The 21357-nt window shown below is 44.3% G+C and overlaps 2 protein-coding genes across 21 annotated transcripts in view; both read right to left on the bottom strand.

Moving 5' to 3' along the window:
* Positions 1-21357, bottom strand: part of LOC133062488 (protocadherin gamma-C5) — a 178017-nt gene that overhangs the window by 21395 nt on the left and 135265 nt on the right. Inside the window, exon 1 of one of the 20 annotated variants that reach the window (XM_061151533.1) lies at positions 8471-11083. The exons of 18 other annotated variants lie outside the window; for them this stretch is intronic. In XM_061151533.1, coding sequence (XP_061007516.1) covers positions 8471-10903 — 2433 coding nt within the window. In that variant the 5' untranslated portion in view covers positions 10904-11083. Of the gene's footprint in view, positions 1-8470; positions 11084-21357 lie in introns of those variants that run through there. One more of the 20 variants, XM_061151555.1, reaches the window with a different exon arrangement.
* On the bottom strand, positions 589-3444 carry PCDHGC4 (protocadherin gamma subfamily C, 4). Its single transcript, XM_061151557.1, is given in 2 exon segments — positions 589-675; positions 678-3444. Coding segments are annotated over 2 exon segments (2598 nt in total). The 5' UTR covers positions 3198-3444; the 3' UTR covers positions 589-597.

Genomic DNA, 21357 nt, shown 5'->3' with positions numbered 1-21357 from the left:
TCCACCTTGTTGCCTCTCTAATCCCTTGGCTCTTTCCTCTTATGTTTCAAGAGGGGCTTCCCTGCTAGCTCAGGGGTAAAGAATCCACCTGCCAATGCAGGAGACATGGGTTCGATTCCTGGGTTGGAAAGATCCCCTGGAGAAGGCAACCCACTCCAGTATTCTTGCCTGGGAAATCCCATGGACAGAGGAGCCTGGTGGGCTACAGTCTGGGTTGCAAAGAGTCAGATGAACTTAGCGACTGAACACCAAACAACAACATTTCAAGCAGAGAGTCCCTTTCACAGTGGGTGAAGGAGTAGGTGACACTGTGGAGCAAATATACAAGTTTCCCCTCAGTCCACTGGGGAATGGTAACCTAGAATTAAGGTATTCCAAGACCCTGGCCCCTCATTCAGGAAGAGGAGAGAAAGTCACTACCTGGGTTTAGGTGTACCTCATGCACGAGAGCCTTCCATGTGCTCCACATTCCAGCAGCATATTTCCACAACACCCCATCTCTAGATCACTCACTTTCATTTCTTACTCTCAGATAAGGGCATAATCCACCCCAAGTAGTAATCCGTGGAAACTCCCTGGTTAGTTAACAAAACGCTTCTAAAGCACATCATCTACCACACAGTTACCACTCACAGAAGTGGCAACATCACTACAGGCTCTTACAGAGGGACCAATATATTCTCTGGGACATGGCCCAGCCACATGCCTGCACCAGAATAACCCTCAAGCATTGGCTGAGCCTGCAAAGGTCTCACCTCTAGCCCATAGAGAAGATCAGAGGGTGGGCAGCTTGGGCGAACGGGTTCCCCTGCCATAGGTGCACTGGGTGACTTCACCATCATGAAGCTATCACTCCGAGTGGGTGCAGAAGCCAAGGGTGTACAGCCATGAGAGTGGCCGCCCACATCAACAAACTTGATAGGATCATCTGACCCTAGCTGGATTCGGAGGATCCCATTGGAAGGAGGAAGCCCCTCCCTCCTTCGAGACCGGGTGAGACAGGCACAGGTGCCAGCAGGAAAGCAGGTCATTCCACAGGCAGCCCCACGCAGGCACTTTGAGATGAGGGCCACGAATGAGCCAAAGGAAACAAAGCAAATTGCCACTAGAGATACAGCCAAGTAGAGGGTCAAGCGGGATTCTCCTTCCCTTGGAGCTGAAGACTCTCGAAGATCAGGGACAACTGGATGAGTGTCTTCTTCCAAGGACACCAGGAGAGTGACGGAGGTAGAGAGTGGTGGGCTACCACTGTCCTTTACCACAATGACCAGCTTCTGCGGTGGGAGATCAGCTGGGATGGGAACAGCTGTCCGCACCTCCCCGGCATAGCGGGAGACTGCAAACAGGCTAGGATCTGGGGCCTCCAGGAGCTGATACGAAACCCAAGCATTGTAACCTGAATCCAAGTCCACAGCGGTCACCTTTGTGACTAGGTGGCCAGCACCAACTGATGGAGGCAGTGCTTGGGGACATAAGGAACCAGGCCGAGCCCTAGGGCGGAGTACAGCTGGGGCATTGTCATTGAGGTCCAGCACAAACAGACGAACTGTCACAGTGCTACTAAGGGGCGGGTTGCCCCGATCCCGGGCTTGCACCTCAAACTGCAGTGTCTGTGTTTGCTCATAGTCAAAGGATCGAGTAGCATGAACAGCTCCTGTCTGGGGGTTCAGAGAAATGAAGGAGGATGCTGACACATCTCGATTTCTGGGTTCGAGGAGAGAGTAGGAGATAAGTGCATTCAAGCCAGAGTCGGGATCAGAGGCTGCAAGGGAGCAGAGCAGGTCCCCTGGGCGATTGTTCTCTGGAACAAACACCTCATGTGACCTCTGGAAGAAAGAGGGTGGATTATCATTCACATCCGAAATGTTAAGGAAAATGGTCCTGTGGGTACTCAGAGGAGGGCTCCCGGCGTCAGAAGCAGTGACCATGATATCATAGCTGGATTTGGCCTCTCGGTCCAAGGGCCCAGCAGTCACCAGGGAGAACTGGTTCCTGAAGGCGGACTTGAGGGCGAAGGGCAAATGGTCGGGAATACGGAGGCTCACGTCCCCATTTGAACCTGAGTCAGGGTCCTGCACACTGATGAGTGCCACCACAGTGCCAGGCTCCGCACTCTCAGGGAGAGTCCCCAGCTCTGAGGTCACTGTGATGTGGGGGGCATTGTCATTCACATCCAGGAGATCCACCCGAAGGCTGCAATGTTGCTCCATGGCTGGAGAGCCCCCATCTCGAGCCCGCACGTCAAATTCGTAGTAATTCTCGCTCTCAAAGTCTAGGGGTCCTTGAAGGGTAAGCTTTCCATTAGTGGGGTGCAGGCTGAAGAGGCTTCTCACACGATCAGGGGTGTGACCACTGAAAGAAAAGGTGACGTTACCACTGGGACCCAGGTCTGGGTCAGAGGCATTGAGCTGGATGAGCAGCATGCCGGCTGGCGCGCTCTCCAAGACGCTAATCCTATAGCTGGATTGCTGGAAGGCTGGGGCGTTGTCATTCACGTCCAGCACTGACACCCGCAGCTCTGCCGTGCCAGATCTCGGGGGGTTCCCGCCATCCACAGCAGTCAGCACTAGGCGGTAGTCTGACTGCTTTTCCCGATCCAAAGGTTTCTCCAGGAGCAGCTCTGGGACCAGGCTGCCGTCGCTGCGCTTCTTGACATCCAGGGCAAAGTGTTCATTGGAGCTTAGTCTATAGCTGCTGATGGAGTTGCTCCCCACATCTGCATCCTGAGCCTTTTCCAAGGGGAAACGCTGTCCTGGAGGAGCTGCCTCCCCAATTTCCAAGTCCAGCTGCTGCCGAGGGAATCGGGGGGCGTGATCATTCACATCCACAATTTCTACCTCTGCTCGGTACATTTCCAAAGGCCCTTCTGTTACAAACTCCAGGGGCACAATACAGCTGGCACTGAGCCCACACAGCGCCTCTCGATCGATTGGATTCCTGATGAGCAGGGCACCGCTGTCCAAATCCACGCGGAAGTGTCTTTGGTTCACCTCTCCAGCGACCTGCAGCCTGCGAGCTGCCAAGCTCTCGGTATCCAGCAGGAAATCTTGGGCGACATTCCCCACAAAAGTCCCTTCCTGTGACTCCTCTGGGACCGGGTATCGGATCTGCCCACCAACGTAACCCAGGTGGCAAAAAAGGAACAAAAGAGTAGCCCCCCGGCAGATGTCTACCCAGCCTCTCACCTTGCCAAGCATTGCTGCTGCCCGCTAGTTCTCTATCTGGTCCTGAGAAGCCCCAGAAGCTGACCCGCCCCAAACAGCCACAGCAGCTGGAGACACCTATCTCCCTTTCCCCACGCCAGCTCTGGCGCGGCTGGGCCGGCGCCGCAAGGGTTACGCGCCGTTTTTTTGCTGGTGGCGGGGTAGATTTGTCTGCCTTCCTCCACCCGATTGGCAGACAGCGACTCCTGGGCTCAGCCAATAGGCTAAGCAGAGAACGTCCCAATAGCAGCAGGGTTAATGCGACGCAGTATTGGAAGAAGGAAAAAAAAAAAAAAAAAAAAACCCACCTATCTTTTTGCCTTCCTCCCGCTCAACAGCATTCCCCCCCCCCACCCCCCGCCATGGGTTATTACCTCTATAGAGAGGCAGACAACATATATGTTTTTGTTTTTTTTTTCTAATTCACCAATCCCCACCCCACCTCACCCCGCCCCTTTTCGGAGGGGAAAACAGCGACAGCCTGAGAGCCCTAGCAACCTGCAGCCCAGAGAGTGAGTGGCCATTTGAGACTGGTCACTTTGTTCAAGCCAGTGTTGTCATCCACCAATATTCTAAAGGAATAGCTTCTGCCTCATTCTGATTGTATTAGAGCAACAGCTAATTAGAAGCACTGCTTTACACCAAAAACCCTGCCCCTCTGCAGATTATTCAGAAACATATCCATCTCTTTGCAGAAAAGGCTTACACATTAATGCAGCCTATTAAATTTATGCAGTACACATTTCTGTTGTAACAGAAGGCGCAGCAGAAACCAAACCTCTTTTACTCAGATACTCACTGGTGATATACTAAATTGCCATTCATTGATTTCAAGGACAGTATGGAAGGAATGAAGGAGAGGGGGAGAAGCCAGGAGAGGGAGATGTTCCAAATCAGTAAAGAATCAGCTTGTCTGGGAGACGCTAAGAACCAGATCTCATTACCTGGCAGAATGCTAATGTTCACAGATTTAATAGCTTTCTTGAATGATTGAGATCAGCTACCGACAGCACCAGTGCCTACAAATCTCCTTTATTTGACACCATGGTATGCTTGATATGTTGTTAATTACCAACTGTGACTGTTTCAAAAGAGCAAGTTTTTCACCGAGCCCTAGGGGGCCTTTTGGCAAGGGAGACTTGATCTCACCCTCCCTGGAGCCTGGCTACCACCTTGCACAAATGCAGAAAGATTGTTCAATTCACACTGTAGTTACCTGCAAACTGTAACTGGAGTCACAAACACACCAGAACACAAAGAGAAAAATCTATCTTGATTTGCATGTGAGTTTTTTTTTTTTTTAATTCACCTGAATCCTCACCTAGGCTGCCAATTATTGTTGGTGGTAGTGTTTAGTTGTTAAGTCATATCTGACTCTTGGCGACCCCATGGCCTGCCAGGCTCCTCTGACCATGGGATTTCCAAAACCAGTAGCAAAACCAGAGGTTATCCTCCCAGGTGTTTTCCCAAGCCCTTGATCTTCAAGAATACCCTTTTGATGGTGAGGCCAGCAACCAACATTTTGGTCTCAAAGGGAGGTATCTGCTTTCTGTGTTCTTTCAGCCCCAAACACCTAAACCTTCTCCCATGTGAATGACAGGTGTAAATCAGTCTGACTTATAAGGTGTTTATGCCAGGATTCACTATCTCAGTAGAATGACACCATCTTCCCCCCAAGCTGCCAGCGGGGAGGGATAAGGAGGATCATTCTTGACTCATTCCTCTTCCATCTTCCCTTTATCATGTCAATGAATAAGTGCTGATAATTTCACTACAGTTATATCCTTCAGTCTATATTTGTCACTGTGCTGGTTCTCAATCTTCTCAAATACTCTAACAGCCTTCTAAATGTTCTAAATGTAATATAATAACCCCATGTAATACAAAAGCCCCATGTTACATTACGGGGCTTCCCCAGGTGGCTCAGTGGTAAAGAATATGCCTGCAAATGCAGGAGACATGGGTTCAATCCCTGGGCCAGGAATATCCCCTGGAAGAGGAAATGGCAACTCACTCCAGTATTCTTACTTGGAAAATCCCATGGACAGAGGAGCCTGGTGGACTACAGTCCATGGGGTGGCAAAGAGTCAGACACGACTGAGTATGCATGCAAAATCTTCTTTAGTCTCCAGTCCCAGTATCCCCAATCCATTATGGCAACTCACTTCACCATTCTTGCCTGGACAATTCCATGGACAGAGGAGCCTAGGGGACTACAGTCCTTGGGGTTGCAAAGAGTCAAACATGACTGAGTGACTAAGCGCACACACACACACATTTCATTTATGGCTACCAGAATAATCACTCCAAAACAAACAAAAACTCTGACATTATATTTATATCAGTTCAAAATCCTGCAATGACTATCCTGGATATAGAATAAAATAAAAAATCCTTGGCATAGCCTAAAGGTAACTCAAGATTTAACTCCTGCCTACTTGTTTCACTTTATCTCCTGCAAAAGTTGTTTTACAAATATACACTTTAAGGTTCAGCAATAATAAAAAAATCTTTATCCCTCTGCATGAAATTTCCTGCAAGGGTCCCTCTCTACTCTCCTTTCCCCTTTATTATCTGACAAACTACTACTCAACTTTCATTCTCAGATCAAGCATCATCAACTGTATGAATTCTTCCTGATTTCCCCAGGCTGACTGGGGTGTTTCTTTTCCATTGCTTTGTATTATACAGATCTCCCTTATCATTTTTGTGGGTGTGTGTGCATGTCTGTCTCCTATGGTACTCCATGTGCCATAGGAGCAGGGACTGCGCCTTTTCATCTTTTAAAGTGTCTGGTACATTCACCAATACATGGTGAATTAGTGCTATTATCACTTGTTAGTTCAATAAGTATCTATTGAATGCTTGTACTTTATGAGTATTTTATATTGAGTATACATTTTATATACATTACTTTTCATTCTCACACAATTTTGGAAGAGTTTCTATTTGAGAACACAAGCTCAGAAATGTTAGGAGACTTGTGTAAAGTCTATAAAGTGCAGTAGTAGGGTCTCCCCACTTTCACCTCTGGTCTGTCTAGAAAGAAATAAAAACCTCTTTCTGTAACATCTTAAATCATTTTCCTAACAGTCTGTCATCCCTGTAGCCATCAACTGACCCTTTTTGCTGGCTTTAATAACCAAGAACTAGACCTCTTCTAGATCTCAATCCCTTTTATTTGCAAGTTGACACCAAAACAAACATATCTATATTATTAATACTTGAACTGGAGGATCCTATATAAAGCCCAAATCCTATATATCCTAGACTTGACTTTTTTTTTTTTTTTAGACTTGACCTTTTTAATGCCAAGTATGTGATTCTCCCATCTCTAGATTTTTAAAACAGTTGTATTGAGCTACATAATTTATCCATTACACCATACAATTCACCCCTTTAAAATGTACAATTCAACAGTTTTTAGTATATTCAGATATACTAAAATGATGCAAACACCACAGTATAATTATAGAAAAATGTTTTCACCCCTAAAAGAAACACCATACTCATTGCCAAGCTCTAAATTTTTAAAGAAATAGTTGCCCAGGTGGTGGTGGTTGAGGAAGATTTTTCTCCTTAGATGACTGAAATATCTCACATCTTCCCTTACAGTGCTTTCCTAGAGCTATTCTACATAATATTTTAAGGTTGAGAAATAACATTATAGAATTTTTTAAAGTTCAGTCTGGCAAAACAAGGCTGGCTGCTGGTTCTGTGAACTCCAAACTAACACTTCGTTTCAAAAACATGCTAATTGATGGACAGGCATGTCTTAGGGCAATGCCTTTCAAATTTGTCTTCACACTGGAATCACTTGAGGACCTTCAAAACATACCAATGCCTGTGTCCCATCTCAAGAGACTGCTTTGATCCATCTGGGATGTGGCCTGGGCTTCAGGATTTTTAAAAGGTCCCTAGGTAATTCTGGTGTACAACCACGTTTGAGAACATCATTCAAAGGAAAATGCCAGTTGTTTTCCAGTCTGACCAGAAAAGCAGCAGCTGCTTCTCTCTGGCTTTCACCCTTCCTTAGCCTTTCCATATATGCCTCTGCTTTGTCATCTTGAACTATCTCCAGGTTAGTAGCTGAAGAATTTTTTGGAACTATGACACAACAAACACTGCGCATATATTGTATCATGCACTCATCTTATAAAACTCTTGCTACTTCTTTTCCACATACTAAAAACGGGTCTAGAAAATAGATTAACTTGGCCATGGACTCATGGATGCTAAGTGGTGGAGCTTCCTATGTCTAACTGCCAGACCCAAAGGTTGACAGCAATAATACACTTATTAGTAACAAAGTTATAGTTGTTCTCCCACAAATGGAAGTATGTTTAAGTTGCACTCCAAAACAAAGGCCTGGACACTATCCTGAATAAATGACAGCTTTATCTTTTTTCTCAGGGTATGAATTTGCCTATCACACTACATTTATACCAAAAAAAAAAAAATAATCATAATAATGGTGAAAGGATAGGAATTAATACTTAGGGCAAAAAGAACTTCATTTTGTACTTTATGTCCTTCTGAATTTATTTTCAAAATAAATATTACTTTTACTTTTATAATGAATGGTGGTTACCTTTGGGTTTGGGAATAAAATTTGTTTTAATTTTTTCTTATATTTTTCCATATTTTCCAAATTTTCTATAATGCACATGTAAGTAATGTCCACATAATTTCCTGTAGTGTCCTTGAAATAAAATTTAAAGGACTCTAGAATTTTATCTCTTTCATAGAAAGCCATCTGAGAATGAGGAAGAGGATCTGTGTAGTCAAAGGAAAATTATCAGCAAACCATTTGTTTTAATGCAGATGTGGCAATCATTTGAAAGATGGACAGATGAGGTAGTTTTCATACTCCTAGCAGCTGCCACTGGCTAGAGGTTTCCATTAACTTGTGCTCAATGCAAATGATACCAAGCTAAGCTCTGAGTGCTGAGATGGTGAGTTAAAGCTTAATGGCCCTTTAGCAGGATTGGTTAGTTGCTATGCCAAGTGAATGCTGAGTGTGTGAACTGTGTCCACAGATGAGTGAATTAACTCCACACTGTGTGGGACCACAAACCACACTCTAGCTGGGCCATCTCCCTCCCCCAAAGGCACGACGTTTGATCTGGGAAAAGCCAAGTAAAAATGTGGATGCAACATTAGGAAAACATCTTGATCACTGAAAATGAAGATGGCTACATACGTTCCTAAAAGCGATGCAGGAATCAGAAAACATCATCATTCCAGGGTGCCTTGCTAACCCTTACCTGTCCAGGAGGGGAGCTCTCTGCACCCAACACTTGCCTATAGAACACTGGATCGAGGCTCCGCAGAGTGTTCTGGCGGCTGGCCAGCGGGCTGGCGGCCCCAGGTTTCCTCAGCAGTGGGTCACTGCGTCTCGAGTCCGTGGTGAGGTACACCTGATGGTAAAGGTGTGGGGCCATCAGGCCGCCCCTCACAGCGTCCGCGTGCAGAGAGGGCCCTGGTGTTCGGTACAGGGAGCTCACCGGGGCTCGGTACAGGTCCCTGGACTGCTTCCATTTGTAAACTTTGAATATGACCACTCCTAACACTGTGACTACGAACCCCACGGAGACCAGGATTAGCGAGAGAAGTAGATAAAAGGTGAGATTTTTATTCTGCTCCCTGGGGGCAGAGCCAGCGGGGAACTCAGCCAGGGCTTCAGGAGATTCCTCAGTCACTGACACAGTCAGGGTCGCAGTAGTGGACAGCGATGGCTCCCCATTGTCTCTGATCAATACCGTGAGGGTCTGCCTGGGCGAATCTGTATCCTGGACTGGGCGGGCAGTGGTGATTTGACCCGTGTGAAGTCCCACAGCAAAAAGGCTCTGGTTGGGGGCTCCCAAGAGGCTGTAGGAGAGCCAGGCGTTGTGCCCTGCATCTGGGTCCCAGCCCACCACCCGTGTGACCAGGTAGCCAGCAGCAGTACTTCGAGGCAGCATCTCCACCGAGCTCTGGCCAGGCCGGGGGTATAGGACCTGGGGGGCATTGTCATTGCGATCAGTGACAAATACATTCACACTGATGTTGGTAGCCAGGACAGGAGTGCCCCCATCGCTGATGTGAGCTGTTAACTCGAACTCACGCCGATCCTCATGGTCCAGGGGCACTAAGGATGACACGACGCCACTGTCACGATTTATCGTAAAATAGCGACCCACTAGGCCTATTTCAGCTCCTTGCTCTAAGAGAAAGAAGGAAAGGCGAGCATTCTGTGGGGCGTCGGGGTCCCAGACGCTTAGGTTTAGTATTGGAACACCAGGCAGATTATTTTCCTCAACGTAAACATTGTAGGAGGACTGGGAAGATTGTGGAGGGTTGTCGTTGATGTCAGACACTTGCACCCGCACTGTCGTGAGGGCTGAGAGGGAAGGGGTTCCCGCATCTCGAGCCGTGATGCTGAGGTTGTATTCTGGCACGGTCTCCCGATCCAGGGCTGCGCTGGTTTTCAAAGTGAAGTAATTCTTGAGAGAAGATGTAAGGCTAAAAGGGAGACCTGGCGGAATCTCGCACGTCACCAGCCCGTTCTCCCCAGCATCCAGATCGGTCACACTGAGCAAAGCAATGACAGTTCCGAGAGGAGCGTCCTCGGGGACTGGGCTGTACACGGAGGTAACTGTGATCTCCGGGGCGTTGTCATTCACGTCCACAACCTCTACCAAAACTTTACAGTGTGCTCCTTCGGGATTGGCGCCCTTGTCTTTGGCCTGTATATAAATCTCATGGAGCTTGGCGTCTTCGAAGTCCAGTCGACCCTTGACTGTCAGCACCCCGGTAACAAGGTCCAAGGAGAAAAGTTCCCGCACGCCAGCGCGGTTGTGGCTGCCGAAGGAATAAATGATTTCGCCGTTGGGGCCTTCATCCAGATCCGTTGCACGGACTTGCACCACGAGAGTGCCGGGGGGTGCATCCTCCAGGACACGCGCCCTGTATAAGGACTGGTTGAAAGTGGGCGTATTGTCATTCGCGTCCAGCACAACGATTCGAATAGGAAGGCTGGCGGAGCGAGCCGGAGTTCCTCCGTCCAACGCCGTCAGCAGCAGCTGGAGATCCGGTTCTCGCTCCCGGTCCAGGGCACGCTCCAGGACCAGCTCCGCGTACTTAGTGCTGTCTTCCCGCGTCTGCACTCGAAGCGCAAAGTACTCGTTTCGGCTCAGCTCGTAGGTTTGTAAAGAGTTGCTTCCCACATCGGGATCATGCGCGCTCTCGAGCGGAAAGCGCGTTCCCGGCGCCACGGCCTCGCTAATCTCCAATTTCATTTCCCGAGTAGGAAAAAAGGGATTGTTGTCGTTGATGTCTTGGATCACCACTTCCGCGCTGAACAGCTCTAGCGGCCTCTCCACTACCAACTCCAGAGTTATGGTACAGGAGGGCAGGGTCCCACACAGCTCCTCTCTATCCAGGCGGTCGTTCACGAACATCTCTCCGGTCTCCCAGTTCACCTCAAAGAATCTTCGGCTAGCTCCGGACACCACCTGGAGCCTGCGGGCTGACAGGCTGCCGAGATCCAAGTCAAGGTCCCTGACCACGTTGCCCACCACGAAACCTTTCTCTCTTTCCTCCAGGATCTCATAGCGAATGACGGCGGCGGAAGCCTTGTGCAAGGCACCCAGAAGCAGCAAAACTCCCACCACTCTCCCGGTGCTTACCAGTCCGCCCCTCCAGGCCTCTGGGACCATCTCACTCAAAGACAGTTCCTCTTAGCAGGGTCCAGATCGTCCCAGCTTCTTTCCCGAGAAACTTTCAGCGGGTTAGCGCTCGGGCGCTGGGCTCCGAGTCGGACATGGCTTTCTGGATGCCGCTGATTTGCTCGCCGGCTGTTCAGTCTCGGCCTCATCCCGCGGCGCCGAGAGGGGACGGGCCGGGGCCAGATCTCCAGCGTCTCCATTGGCCGACAGCGGCACGCAGAGTCCCAGCCAATAACTGCACGAAAAATGCGCCAGCGCCGGACTCTGAGCGGGACAAGCACTAGCGCCGGGAACTTCTTTCCTTTGGTTTCCTTCCAGAGTTTACAGCCAGAGCTCCTTGGCAGAAGCTGCACATCCGAAACCCACCTTAGCTGGAAAGCCAACTACAGGGTGATGAAGCTGGCCTTCCTGCAAGTCTACAAGCCGAACTAAAGTCTGTTAAACATTTTAACAGCTATCTTTAATCCCAAGAAGGGGGTTCAAACCAAACCCAAAAACGACATAACGTTACCTGGTTTACTGGAGGACTATGTAAAACTCACCTAGCTGGACTCTACTAGTGGAGAGGCGTGTCGCATTTTTTTTTTTTTTTTTTTTTGAGGTGTTAATAACAATTATAGTTTTCTTTCTTAACAAACGCGACTGTAGCATTCTGGTCACTTCCCCAGTAGAGAAAAATCTACAGGAGCTACCACTGTTTGGTTTTACTTTGTTTTGTGAAATCTAAAAATATAATTCAGATATCTTTTTAAATTGAATGTTATTGCTTAGTTCTTAACAATGAGGGAGCAATGTGAAATTTGTCCCAACAAGCATAATCTCAATCAGAAAGCATAATTTCTAAAGTTTCCCTTTACTTAATCAATCTGTTTCTCAAGATCATGAGGCATGCCACAAAGAGACGTTGCATTCCTAATAAAGGATAATATCCCCCTCTTCACTCCCCCCCCCCGCCCAAAAAAAGAAAAAGAAAAATGATCAGGTTTTATTTATCACCTGGGATCTTTATAAAATGATTGGGATATCAAAAATACAAAACCTTTAGCCAGGGAATAGAGAGTCTGAATTTTTCTGCATTTAAGATTGTACTCAAACAAAACAGTAATGACTAGGATAATGAATAAGAGTCAACTATAAGTTAGAACCCTGTCATACATCCTTTGAAAACAAACTACCCTCTAAGGGTTCCTGTGTTCCTATCTTATTAAATCAATAAGGCAGATAAAATTCTGGCATCAGAGTAAGTCAGTGATATACATCTCCCATTAAATACTAGACGTAAAGAATCACATACTATTTCTGTACACATTAATTGCATATAGTCCTTTCTGAAGTTTAACTGAAACCTGAGGCCAAGCAGCAGAAAGACAGGTTAAATAAGTATATAGGAAGTAAGTATATATAGGGTATTTATAGAAGAGATGAAAAGCTATATTTGACCTATGTCAATACTTTAATTCATCTTTTAAAACCTCCAGTTTTTAAATACTCAAAATTGAAAATTGTCCAAACAACTAAGAATGCTGATAGGTATTAGACAATTAGAATATAGAATTTAGAACATACATAGTAGCCCAGTCACTTGCTACTGAAAGTGTGAGCCAAAGACCAAGAGCATGGACATCACATGGGAGCTTGTTAGAAATGTTCCCACTCCAGACCTACTGAATCAGAACTGCATTTTAACAAAATGCCAGGGTGATATGAATGTACATTAAAGTTTGAGAAGCACTGATCTAGTGGGTTTTTCAGATGTACTGATTTATCAAACATTTTCCCCCATTCACGAATTAACTGACATTCTGGTTTTCAAAAACTAGCTTTTAAAAGCTGAAATAGTTTTCCCTTTAACAATAAATCCCACAGTTTTCCTAAGACCTCTTCATTAGCCAGCAGAACTCTCCTTTTCATACTGTTGAGGGGGTTCTCAAGGCAAGAATACTGAAGTGGTTTGCCACTCCCTTCTCCAACCAGTCTATCCTAAAGGAAATCAGTCCTGAATATTCATTGGAAGGACTGATGTTGAAGATGAAACTCCAATACTTTGGCCACCTGATGCGAAGACCTGACTCATCTGAAAAGACCCTGATGCTGGGAAAGATTGAAGGCAGGAGGAGACTCAATGGACTCAATGGACATGAGTTTGAGTAAACTCCGGGAGTTGGTGATGGACAGGGAGGCCTGGTGTACTGCAGTCCATGGGGTCACAAAGAGCCGGACACAACTGAGCAACTGAACTGAACCTTCCTTGGATCTACTGTTCACAGTAGCCAGAGAGATGTTCTTAAAATTTTAATTGGATCAGAAGATTCTCCAGCTCACAGCTCCTCAGGAGCATCTTACTACTCTTGAAATAAAACACCAAATCTTTTGCATAGTATCCAAGTTCTCAAGCTTTCCCCTGCTCTGGATATTCTGTTACGCTGCTGTGTGGTCATCAATGAAGCTCTCCAAGCAGGCTGCTCCTCTACCAGGAAAGTTTTTTTTTTCCTTTCCTTCCCTTTGCTTATTTCTACTGATCTTTAGGTCTCAGTTTAAATGTAATTTCCTAATAGAGGTCTTCTCTTCGACCCTAGTTAAAATCAGGAACCTTTGTTATGCTCCCTCAGAGAACCTTTTATTTTCCTTTGTTGAACCTAGCACAATTTAAAATTTTATAATTTTATAGTGCTTAAGCATAATGCCTGCTTCTCCCACTAAGAAGTGACTAAAAAAGCTGCAAGAAGGCAGAGACCATGCCTGTTTTGATTATCAGTGACTAGCACAGTAGGCACTTAGTGCTTCATTTTTTCTAGCTTTAGGGAAGTATAATTGATAAAATTATATGAATTTAAAAGGAGTACAACATGATTTAATATACATATTGTGAGATGATCAACACAATATAGTTAACACATCCACCACCTCATCTAGTTACAATTTTTTAATGAGTATGGTAAGAACACTTAAGATTTACTCTTAACAAATTTCAAGTTACATTATATTGTTAACTATAGTTACCATGTTGTACATCAGATTCCACAAATTATTCATTTTATAACTAAAAATTTTACCCTTTGACCAATATCTCCCCATACTTAATGCTAATCAATATAGCAATCTTAATGCTAATGGTACAGTAATCATAAAAAGCAGTAAAGATTATATATATTCATTTGTGTGTATCCATTTTCCCTAGGAGAGAACATTTTTGGAAGATACAGTCTCTGCCTTTTAAGTTACCAGTGGCCCTAATTAAACTCTTTAACTTAATGATTTGAAAGAGAAAACACAGTTTGCCAAAGAGCCAAGTAAGGTGTGGTAATATAACTCACATTGGACAAAAAACTTGCTGTCACCTACATCCAGTGAAAATGGAAGTACTAGTGTATAGGATCAATAGAATTTTCCAGTCTCTATCTTTTTTTCCTCTCTGTTTTATGATTCCAAGAGAGCCTCTGGTCAACAAGATGCAGCAAACAATTTTAAAATAGAAAGTGAATATATTACAGTGGTCAAGAGTATGCCTTAGTGTCAAAGACTCAAGTTCCAATACTGCATATTATACTTAGTAGCTCTATAACCATGAAGCCTTTATTTTTAAAATTTTGTGTATTTTTGGCTATGCTGGGTATTTGTTGCTGCACAGGTTTTTACTCTAGTTGTGGCAAGATGGGGCTGCTCTCGAGTTGCATGTGAGGCCTTGTCATCGGGGTGGCCTCTCCTGTTGCACAGCACAGGCTCCAGGGCATGCAAGCTTCAGTAGTTGTGGCTCCCCAGCTCTGGAGCACAGGAGCAACAGTTGTGGTGCACGGGCTTAGTTGCTCTGTGGCACGTGGGATCCTCCCAGATCAGGGATCCAACCCCGTGTCTTCTCCACTAGGAGGTAGATTTTTTACCCCTGAGCCACCAGGGAAGTCCTGAAGCTTTTATTTTTAATTTTTATTTATCTATAAAATGGGAATAACAATAGTACTCCCTGACATAATCACAGCTATATCAATCTTTTCTTTTTTAAGAATAAGGATTACAAATTCTACTCTATTCTATCTTTATTAATATTTATTTTTTGGCCACACAATGCAGCATGTGGGATCTTAGTTCCCTCACCAGGGATGGAACCCACACCCCCTGCATTGGAAGTGCAAAGTCTTAACCACTGGACTACCAGGGAAGTCCTCTCAATCTTTTATGTTAATCTTTTAACAACTCTGTACTTATCATAGAGCTCACATGGACGATCAGTGATTTTAGCAATTTTATATAGTTACAAAACCAATACGGCAATCCAGTTTTAGAATACTGCCGTCAACCCCCAAAATCCTTTATGCCTGTCTGCAGTCAATTCTTGTTCCCATCCAAAGCTTCAGACAGCCACTGATCTACTTACTATGTAGTTTTGCTTTCTCTAGAAATTTCACACACAAAAAAGGAATTATAGATGAAATACCAACTCACACACGTCAAAATGACCATCATTAAAAAGTCTACAGGACTTCCCTAGTGGTCCAGTGGTTAAGAATTCCCCTGGCAATGCAGGACACACGGGTTCAACCTCTGGTCAGGGAGATCCCACAAACCAAGGAGCAACTAAGCCCAAGCACTGCAATGACTGAGCCAGTGCTCTGCAACAAGAGAAGCCATCACAACGGGCAGCCCACGCACCGGAAAGACCACCCAGAGAAGCCATAAATAAACAAATTTATTTTTTTAAAGTCTACAAATAACATATGTTGGATTTGGAGAAAAGGACACCCTCCTACACTGTTGGCAGGAACGTAAGTTGGTGCAGCCACTATGGAAAACAGTCAAGAGGTTTCTCAGAAAATTAAAACTATGACCATTATGACCCAGCAATTCCACTCCTGGGCATATATCCAGACAAAACTAATTCAAAAAGACACAGCAGCACTAGTCACAAGAGTCAAGACATGGAAACAACCTTCATTTCCGTAGACAGAAGAACAGATAAAGAAGATGTGGTGCATATACACAATGGAATATTACTCAGCCATGAAAAAGAACACAATAATGTCATCTGCAGCAACAGGGATGCAACTAGAAATTTTCATAATAATTGAAGTAAGTCAGAGAAAGATAAATACCTTATGATGTCACTTATATGTGGAATCTACAACGCAGCACAAATGGGACTTTCCTGGTGGTCTAGTGGTTAAGACTCTGCACTCCCAATGCAAGGGACATGAGTTCGATCCCTGATTGGGGAACTAAGATCTCGCATATCAAATAAAAACAAATAAAAAATATGACATGAATAAACTTATCTACAAAGCAGAAACAGACTTGCAGACATAGAGAGCAGACTAGTGGTTGCCAAGGGGGAGGGAGGAGGAATAGGGACCATCTGGAGTTTGGGGTTGGTAGATGCAAACTATTACATTTAGAATGGATAAACAATAAGGTCCTATGTGTACAGCACAGGGAACTATACACAGTCTCCTGAGACAAACCATAATAGAAAAGAATACAAAAAAGAATGTATGTGTGTATAACTGAGTCATTCTGCTGTACACAGAAATGAACAGAACACTGCAAATCAACTATAGTGGCAATAAAAAAACAAATGCACAGCCTTTGTATCTGGCTTCTTTCACTTAGCATAGTGTCAAACCCAACTCTTAACCACAACCTCAAAAAGTGTTATCTCTCCAACTTTCCTCATCTAATAAGGGCCACTTCCAATCTAGTCAGAAATTCTCAAGTCACCCTGGAAGCCCCATCAGCAGTCACAGGATGGACAGCCAGCCAGCCAGCCAGCCATGGCGATCTTTGAGCAGCTGGACTACATCATGAATGAGCCTTCTCCCAAGCTGCCCAATGGGCATGTTCACCCAGGACTTCCAGGAATTTGTAAACAAATGCCTGATTAAGAACCCAACCAAGCTAGCAGACCTGAAGATGCTCATGAACCATGCCTTCATCAAGCTGTCTGAGGTGGAAGATGTGGATTTTGCTGACTGGCTGCCCGTAGAACACTGCGGTTGAACTAGTCCAGCACGCCCACACAAATGGCCATGTGTTGGTCCTCCTGCTGCTGCTAGGAGGACCTGCCACCCACCCAGCACCCTGGCCCACCTCTCCTGCACACTTTCCTTTGGGACACACATGTGGCCCTTGGATCCAGGGAGGCCAAGGCCACTGTGCTGTCTTCTCAGAACCTGCTTCCTTAGGTTTAAAGGGGGGTGGGGGTGGGGCACAGAAGAGGGAAAGAAAAAGCAAATGTGCCCCCCCAAAAAATAAATTCTCAGGTCATTCTTGGGACTTCCCTGGTGGTACAATGGTTGAGAAATCCCTGGCCCAGGAACTAAAATCCCACATGCCAACAGGCAACTCACACTGGCCACAACTAAAGAGAGCCCTCAGGGCTCAAGGAAGACACATGCAGCCAGAGTAAAAAAAATAAAAAATAAATTCTTAGGTCATTCTTAACATCTTTCTCTATATTCCTACATTTAATTCATTACCAGTTCATGTCAATGCTTACTACCTCCAAACTATACTTTGAATCTATTGATTACTTTCCCCTTTATTGCTACCACCTTAAATACTGTGAACTTCCCCTCTGGTCTTCTTACTTCCTCTTTCACTTTTCACTTCCTCTTTCACTTTTCACTTCCTCTTTCACTTTTCACTTCCTCTTTCACTTCCCTTTTCACTGCTTCACAAAACTCTATTTTGCATGTGGAAACATAAAGAATCTTTAAAAAAATATCTATTAAATTATATACTCTCCTTACTAAATATATTGCTTGGTACCAGGACTGGCTACATAATTTGCAGGACCAGTGCAAAATAAAAACAAGGGAACTCCTTGTTTAAAAATTACTACAGGAGGAAATTGCAACTAGCTGTTGAACCACCACTGACTGGAGGGTACTAGAACCCACCAAAAACAGATACCACACGTCCAAAGACAAGGAAGGCGCTGCAGCCAGATGGTAGGAGGGGCGCAATCACGATAAAATCAAATCCCATACCCCATCAGTGGGTGACCCACAAATTGGAGGAAAATAATACCAAAGAAGTTCTCCCACTGTTGTGTAGGTTCTGAACCCCATGTCAGGCTTCCCAGCCTGGGGATCCCCAGGGAATCTGGCTTTGAAGGCCAGTGGGATTTGATTATAGGACTTTCACAGGACTGGGGGAAACGCAGACTCCAATCTTGGAGGGCACAAACAAAATCTTGCATGCAACAAGACCCATAGGAGAGGAGCAGTGACTCCACAGGAGACAGAACCAAAACTCCCTGCTAGTGTTAGAGGGTCTCCTGTGGAGGCATGAACTGGTGGGGGCTCACCACGGAGTTGGAGGCACAGGCAGCATCAGGTTGGGAAGGGCCCCCTTGGCATAAACCCTCTTGGAGTTCACCATTAACCCAACCACAGAGCCCACAGACCCCAGGGCTGGGTCGCCTCAGGCCAAACAACTACCAGCAAAGGAGTGCAACCCCATCCATCAGCAGATAATTGGATTAAAGCTTTACCCAGCAAGGCCCTGTCTACCAGAGCAAGACCACATTTTTCCCATCGCCAGTCCCTCCCATCAGGAAGCTTACACAAGCCTCTTAGCCTCATCAGAGGGCAGACAGAAGAAGCAAGAAGAAGCACAGTCCCACAGCAACTAAAACAAAAGCCATATTACAGAAAGTTAATCACAATGGAAAAGCACAAAGTTATGTCCCAGATGAAGGGACAAGATAAAACCACAGAAAAACTAAATGAAGTGGAGATATGCAACCTTCCAGAAAAAGAACTCAGAATATTGTTAGTAAAGATGATTCAGGATTTCGGGATAACAATGGAGAAGATGTTTACTAAAGACCTACAAGAACTAAAGAACAAATAAACAGAGATGAACAATACACTAGAAGGAATCAATAGCAGAATAGCTGAGGCAGAAGAATGGATAAATGACCTAGAAAACAGGATGATGGAAATCACTGCCATAGAGCAGAATACAGAAAATAAGGTGAAAAGAAATGAAGACAGCCTAAGAGACTGCTGGGACAACATTAAACGCATCAATATTCAATTATAGGAGTCCCAGAAGGAGAAGAAAGGACCTGAGAAAACATTTGAAGAGATAATAGCTGAAAACTTCCCTAACATGGGAATTGGGCATCCCTGATAGATCAATTGGTAAAGAATCCACCTGCAATGCAGGAGACCCAGGTTCAATTCCTGGGTCTGGAAGATCCTCCGTAGAAGGGATAGGCTACCCACTCCAGTATTCTTGGGCTTCCCTTGTGGCTCAACTGATAAAGAATCCACCTGTAATGCATGAGATCTGGGATCAATCCCTGGGTTGGGAAGATCCCCTGGAGAAGAGAAAAGCTACCCACTCCAGTATTCTGGCCTGGAGAATTCCACACACTGTACAGTCCGTGGCGTTGCATAAGAGTTGGACATGACTGAGCGACTTTTAATTTCCCTAACATGGGAAAGGAAATAGTCAACCCAGTCCAGGAAGCACAGAGAATCCCAAGCTGTATAAACCCAAGGAGGAACACACCAAGACATATAGTAATCAAACTGACAAAAATTAAAGACAAAGATAAAATATTAAAAGCAACAATTAAAAAAATGACAAATAACATACAAGGAAACTTCCATCAGGCTATCAGCTGATTTTTCAACAGAAACTCTACAAGCCAGAAGGGAATGGCATGATACACTGAAAGTAATGAAAGGTAAGAACCTACAACCAAGAACACACTACCCAGCAAGACTCTCATTCACATATGATGGAGAAATAAACTTTCCAGACAAGCAAAAGTCAAGAGAATTCAGCACCACCAAACCAGCTTTTACAATGAATGCTAAAGGAACTTCTCTAGGCAGGAAACAAACAAAGGAAAAGACCTACAGAAAATAAATCCCACACAATTAAGAAAATGGTAATAGGATCATACATATGGATAATTACCTTAAATGTAAATAGATTAAATGCACCAACCAGAAGACATAGACTGGCTGGTGGATGAAAACATGTGCATGTATGCACTTCCACTTACCATATCACTCTGCTTTAGCTCCCAAATTCTATGTAATTATTTTATATTGTTAGGTTAATCATGTTGCCATTGTGACTTGCAATTGTAATTATCTTTTATTTTTTGTCTGACAATTGTGAAAACTGATAAACATCTTTCACTATTATGATTATGTAACTATTACTCACATAATACCACTGTATCATGATTGGTGAAAAGAAAAATAAAAGAACCCTATATCACCAAAACTACTATTTAATAGCAAAACCTGTAATCACTTTAAAATCCAGATGCATAACAGAATTATCTTGAAATTTTTTGAAAAATACAAATGCCCAGGTATTGCTTTTTCTCTAGAGCACCAGATATGTTTCTAATGAGAGCCATGTTTAAAAACAACTGGACTATATGATGATCTTTTACTTTTGTCTAGTTTGTTTCACTTTTTCTATTTCATATTCAGTATTCAGTGCTACCATTTCATTTAGCTTATGTTTTCCAATTTCTCCATATCTTTTTTATGCTCTTTCTCAAGCCTCTATCAAGACGCAGTAGAAAAACTTTTGTATACATATATAAATAATATGTATATGTATTTTAGAAAACTTATGAATTTTTGCCTAACAAAAATTTATGACATTTTGAGTCTGCTTGTTTGACTTAATATGAATAGAACGCTAGATTCTAATTTAAAAAGATATATAACAAGCAGCAAAAGTTTACTATATAGCATAGGGAACTATAGTCAATATCTCGTAATAACCTATAATGGAAAATAATTTCAAAAATAATATATGTGTATATATATAACTGAATCACCTTGCTGTGTACCTGAAACACTGTAAGCCAACTATACTTCAATAAAATACATATATTAAGAAAAAAAATTACTACAGGGCTTCCCTGGTGGTCCAATGGTTGAGAGTCAACTGGCCAATGTAGGGAACATAGGTTCAAGCTCAGGTCCAGGGAGATTCTACACGCAGGGGGTCAACTAAGCCCAGGTACCACAACTACTGAGCCCATGCTCTGCAACACCAGGAGCCGCTGCAGTGAGAAGCCCAAGCCCTGCAAAGAGTAACCTCGGCTCGCTGCGACTAGAGAAGGCCCATGTACAAAAAGAGCCAGTGCGGTCAGAAAAAAATAATAAAAATTTTAAAAATTAAAAAATAAAAATTACTACAGTTTCAAAATGTTGACAGCAGAGCATTAAACCAAATGCAGGGCTCTTCAAAGGATGGAGACCAGTATGGCTGCACAGTTCACATATCCATGAAAATGGCCTTGCCTGGCACAGAAAAGTATTGTCTAATATTATGTTTTAAAACATTAGGTAACTACCAAATATTATTTACTCTAAAAGGATCAATATCAGAAAAACTTACTCATGGTACTATTAAATTAATGAATTCAAGGAAAAACTAGGTATTATCCTCTAAAAACCCAAATATCA

Source organism: Dama dama, chromosome 9, assembly GCF_033118175.1.
Source record: "Dama dama isolate Ldn47 chromosome 9, ASM3311817v1, whole genome shotgun sequence".
Taxonomy (NCBI): domain Eukaryota; kingdom Metazoa; phylum Chordata; class Mammalia; order Artiodactyla; family Cervidae; genus Dama; species Dama dama.
This window is presented reverse-complemented; position numbering and strand designations above follow the sequence as displayed.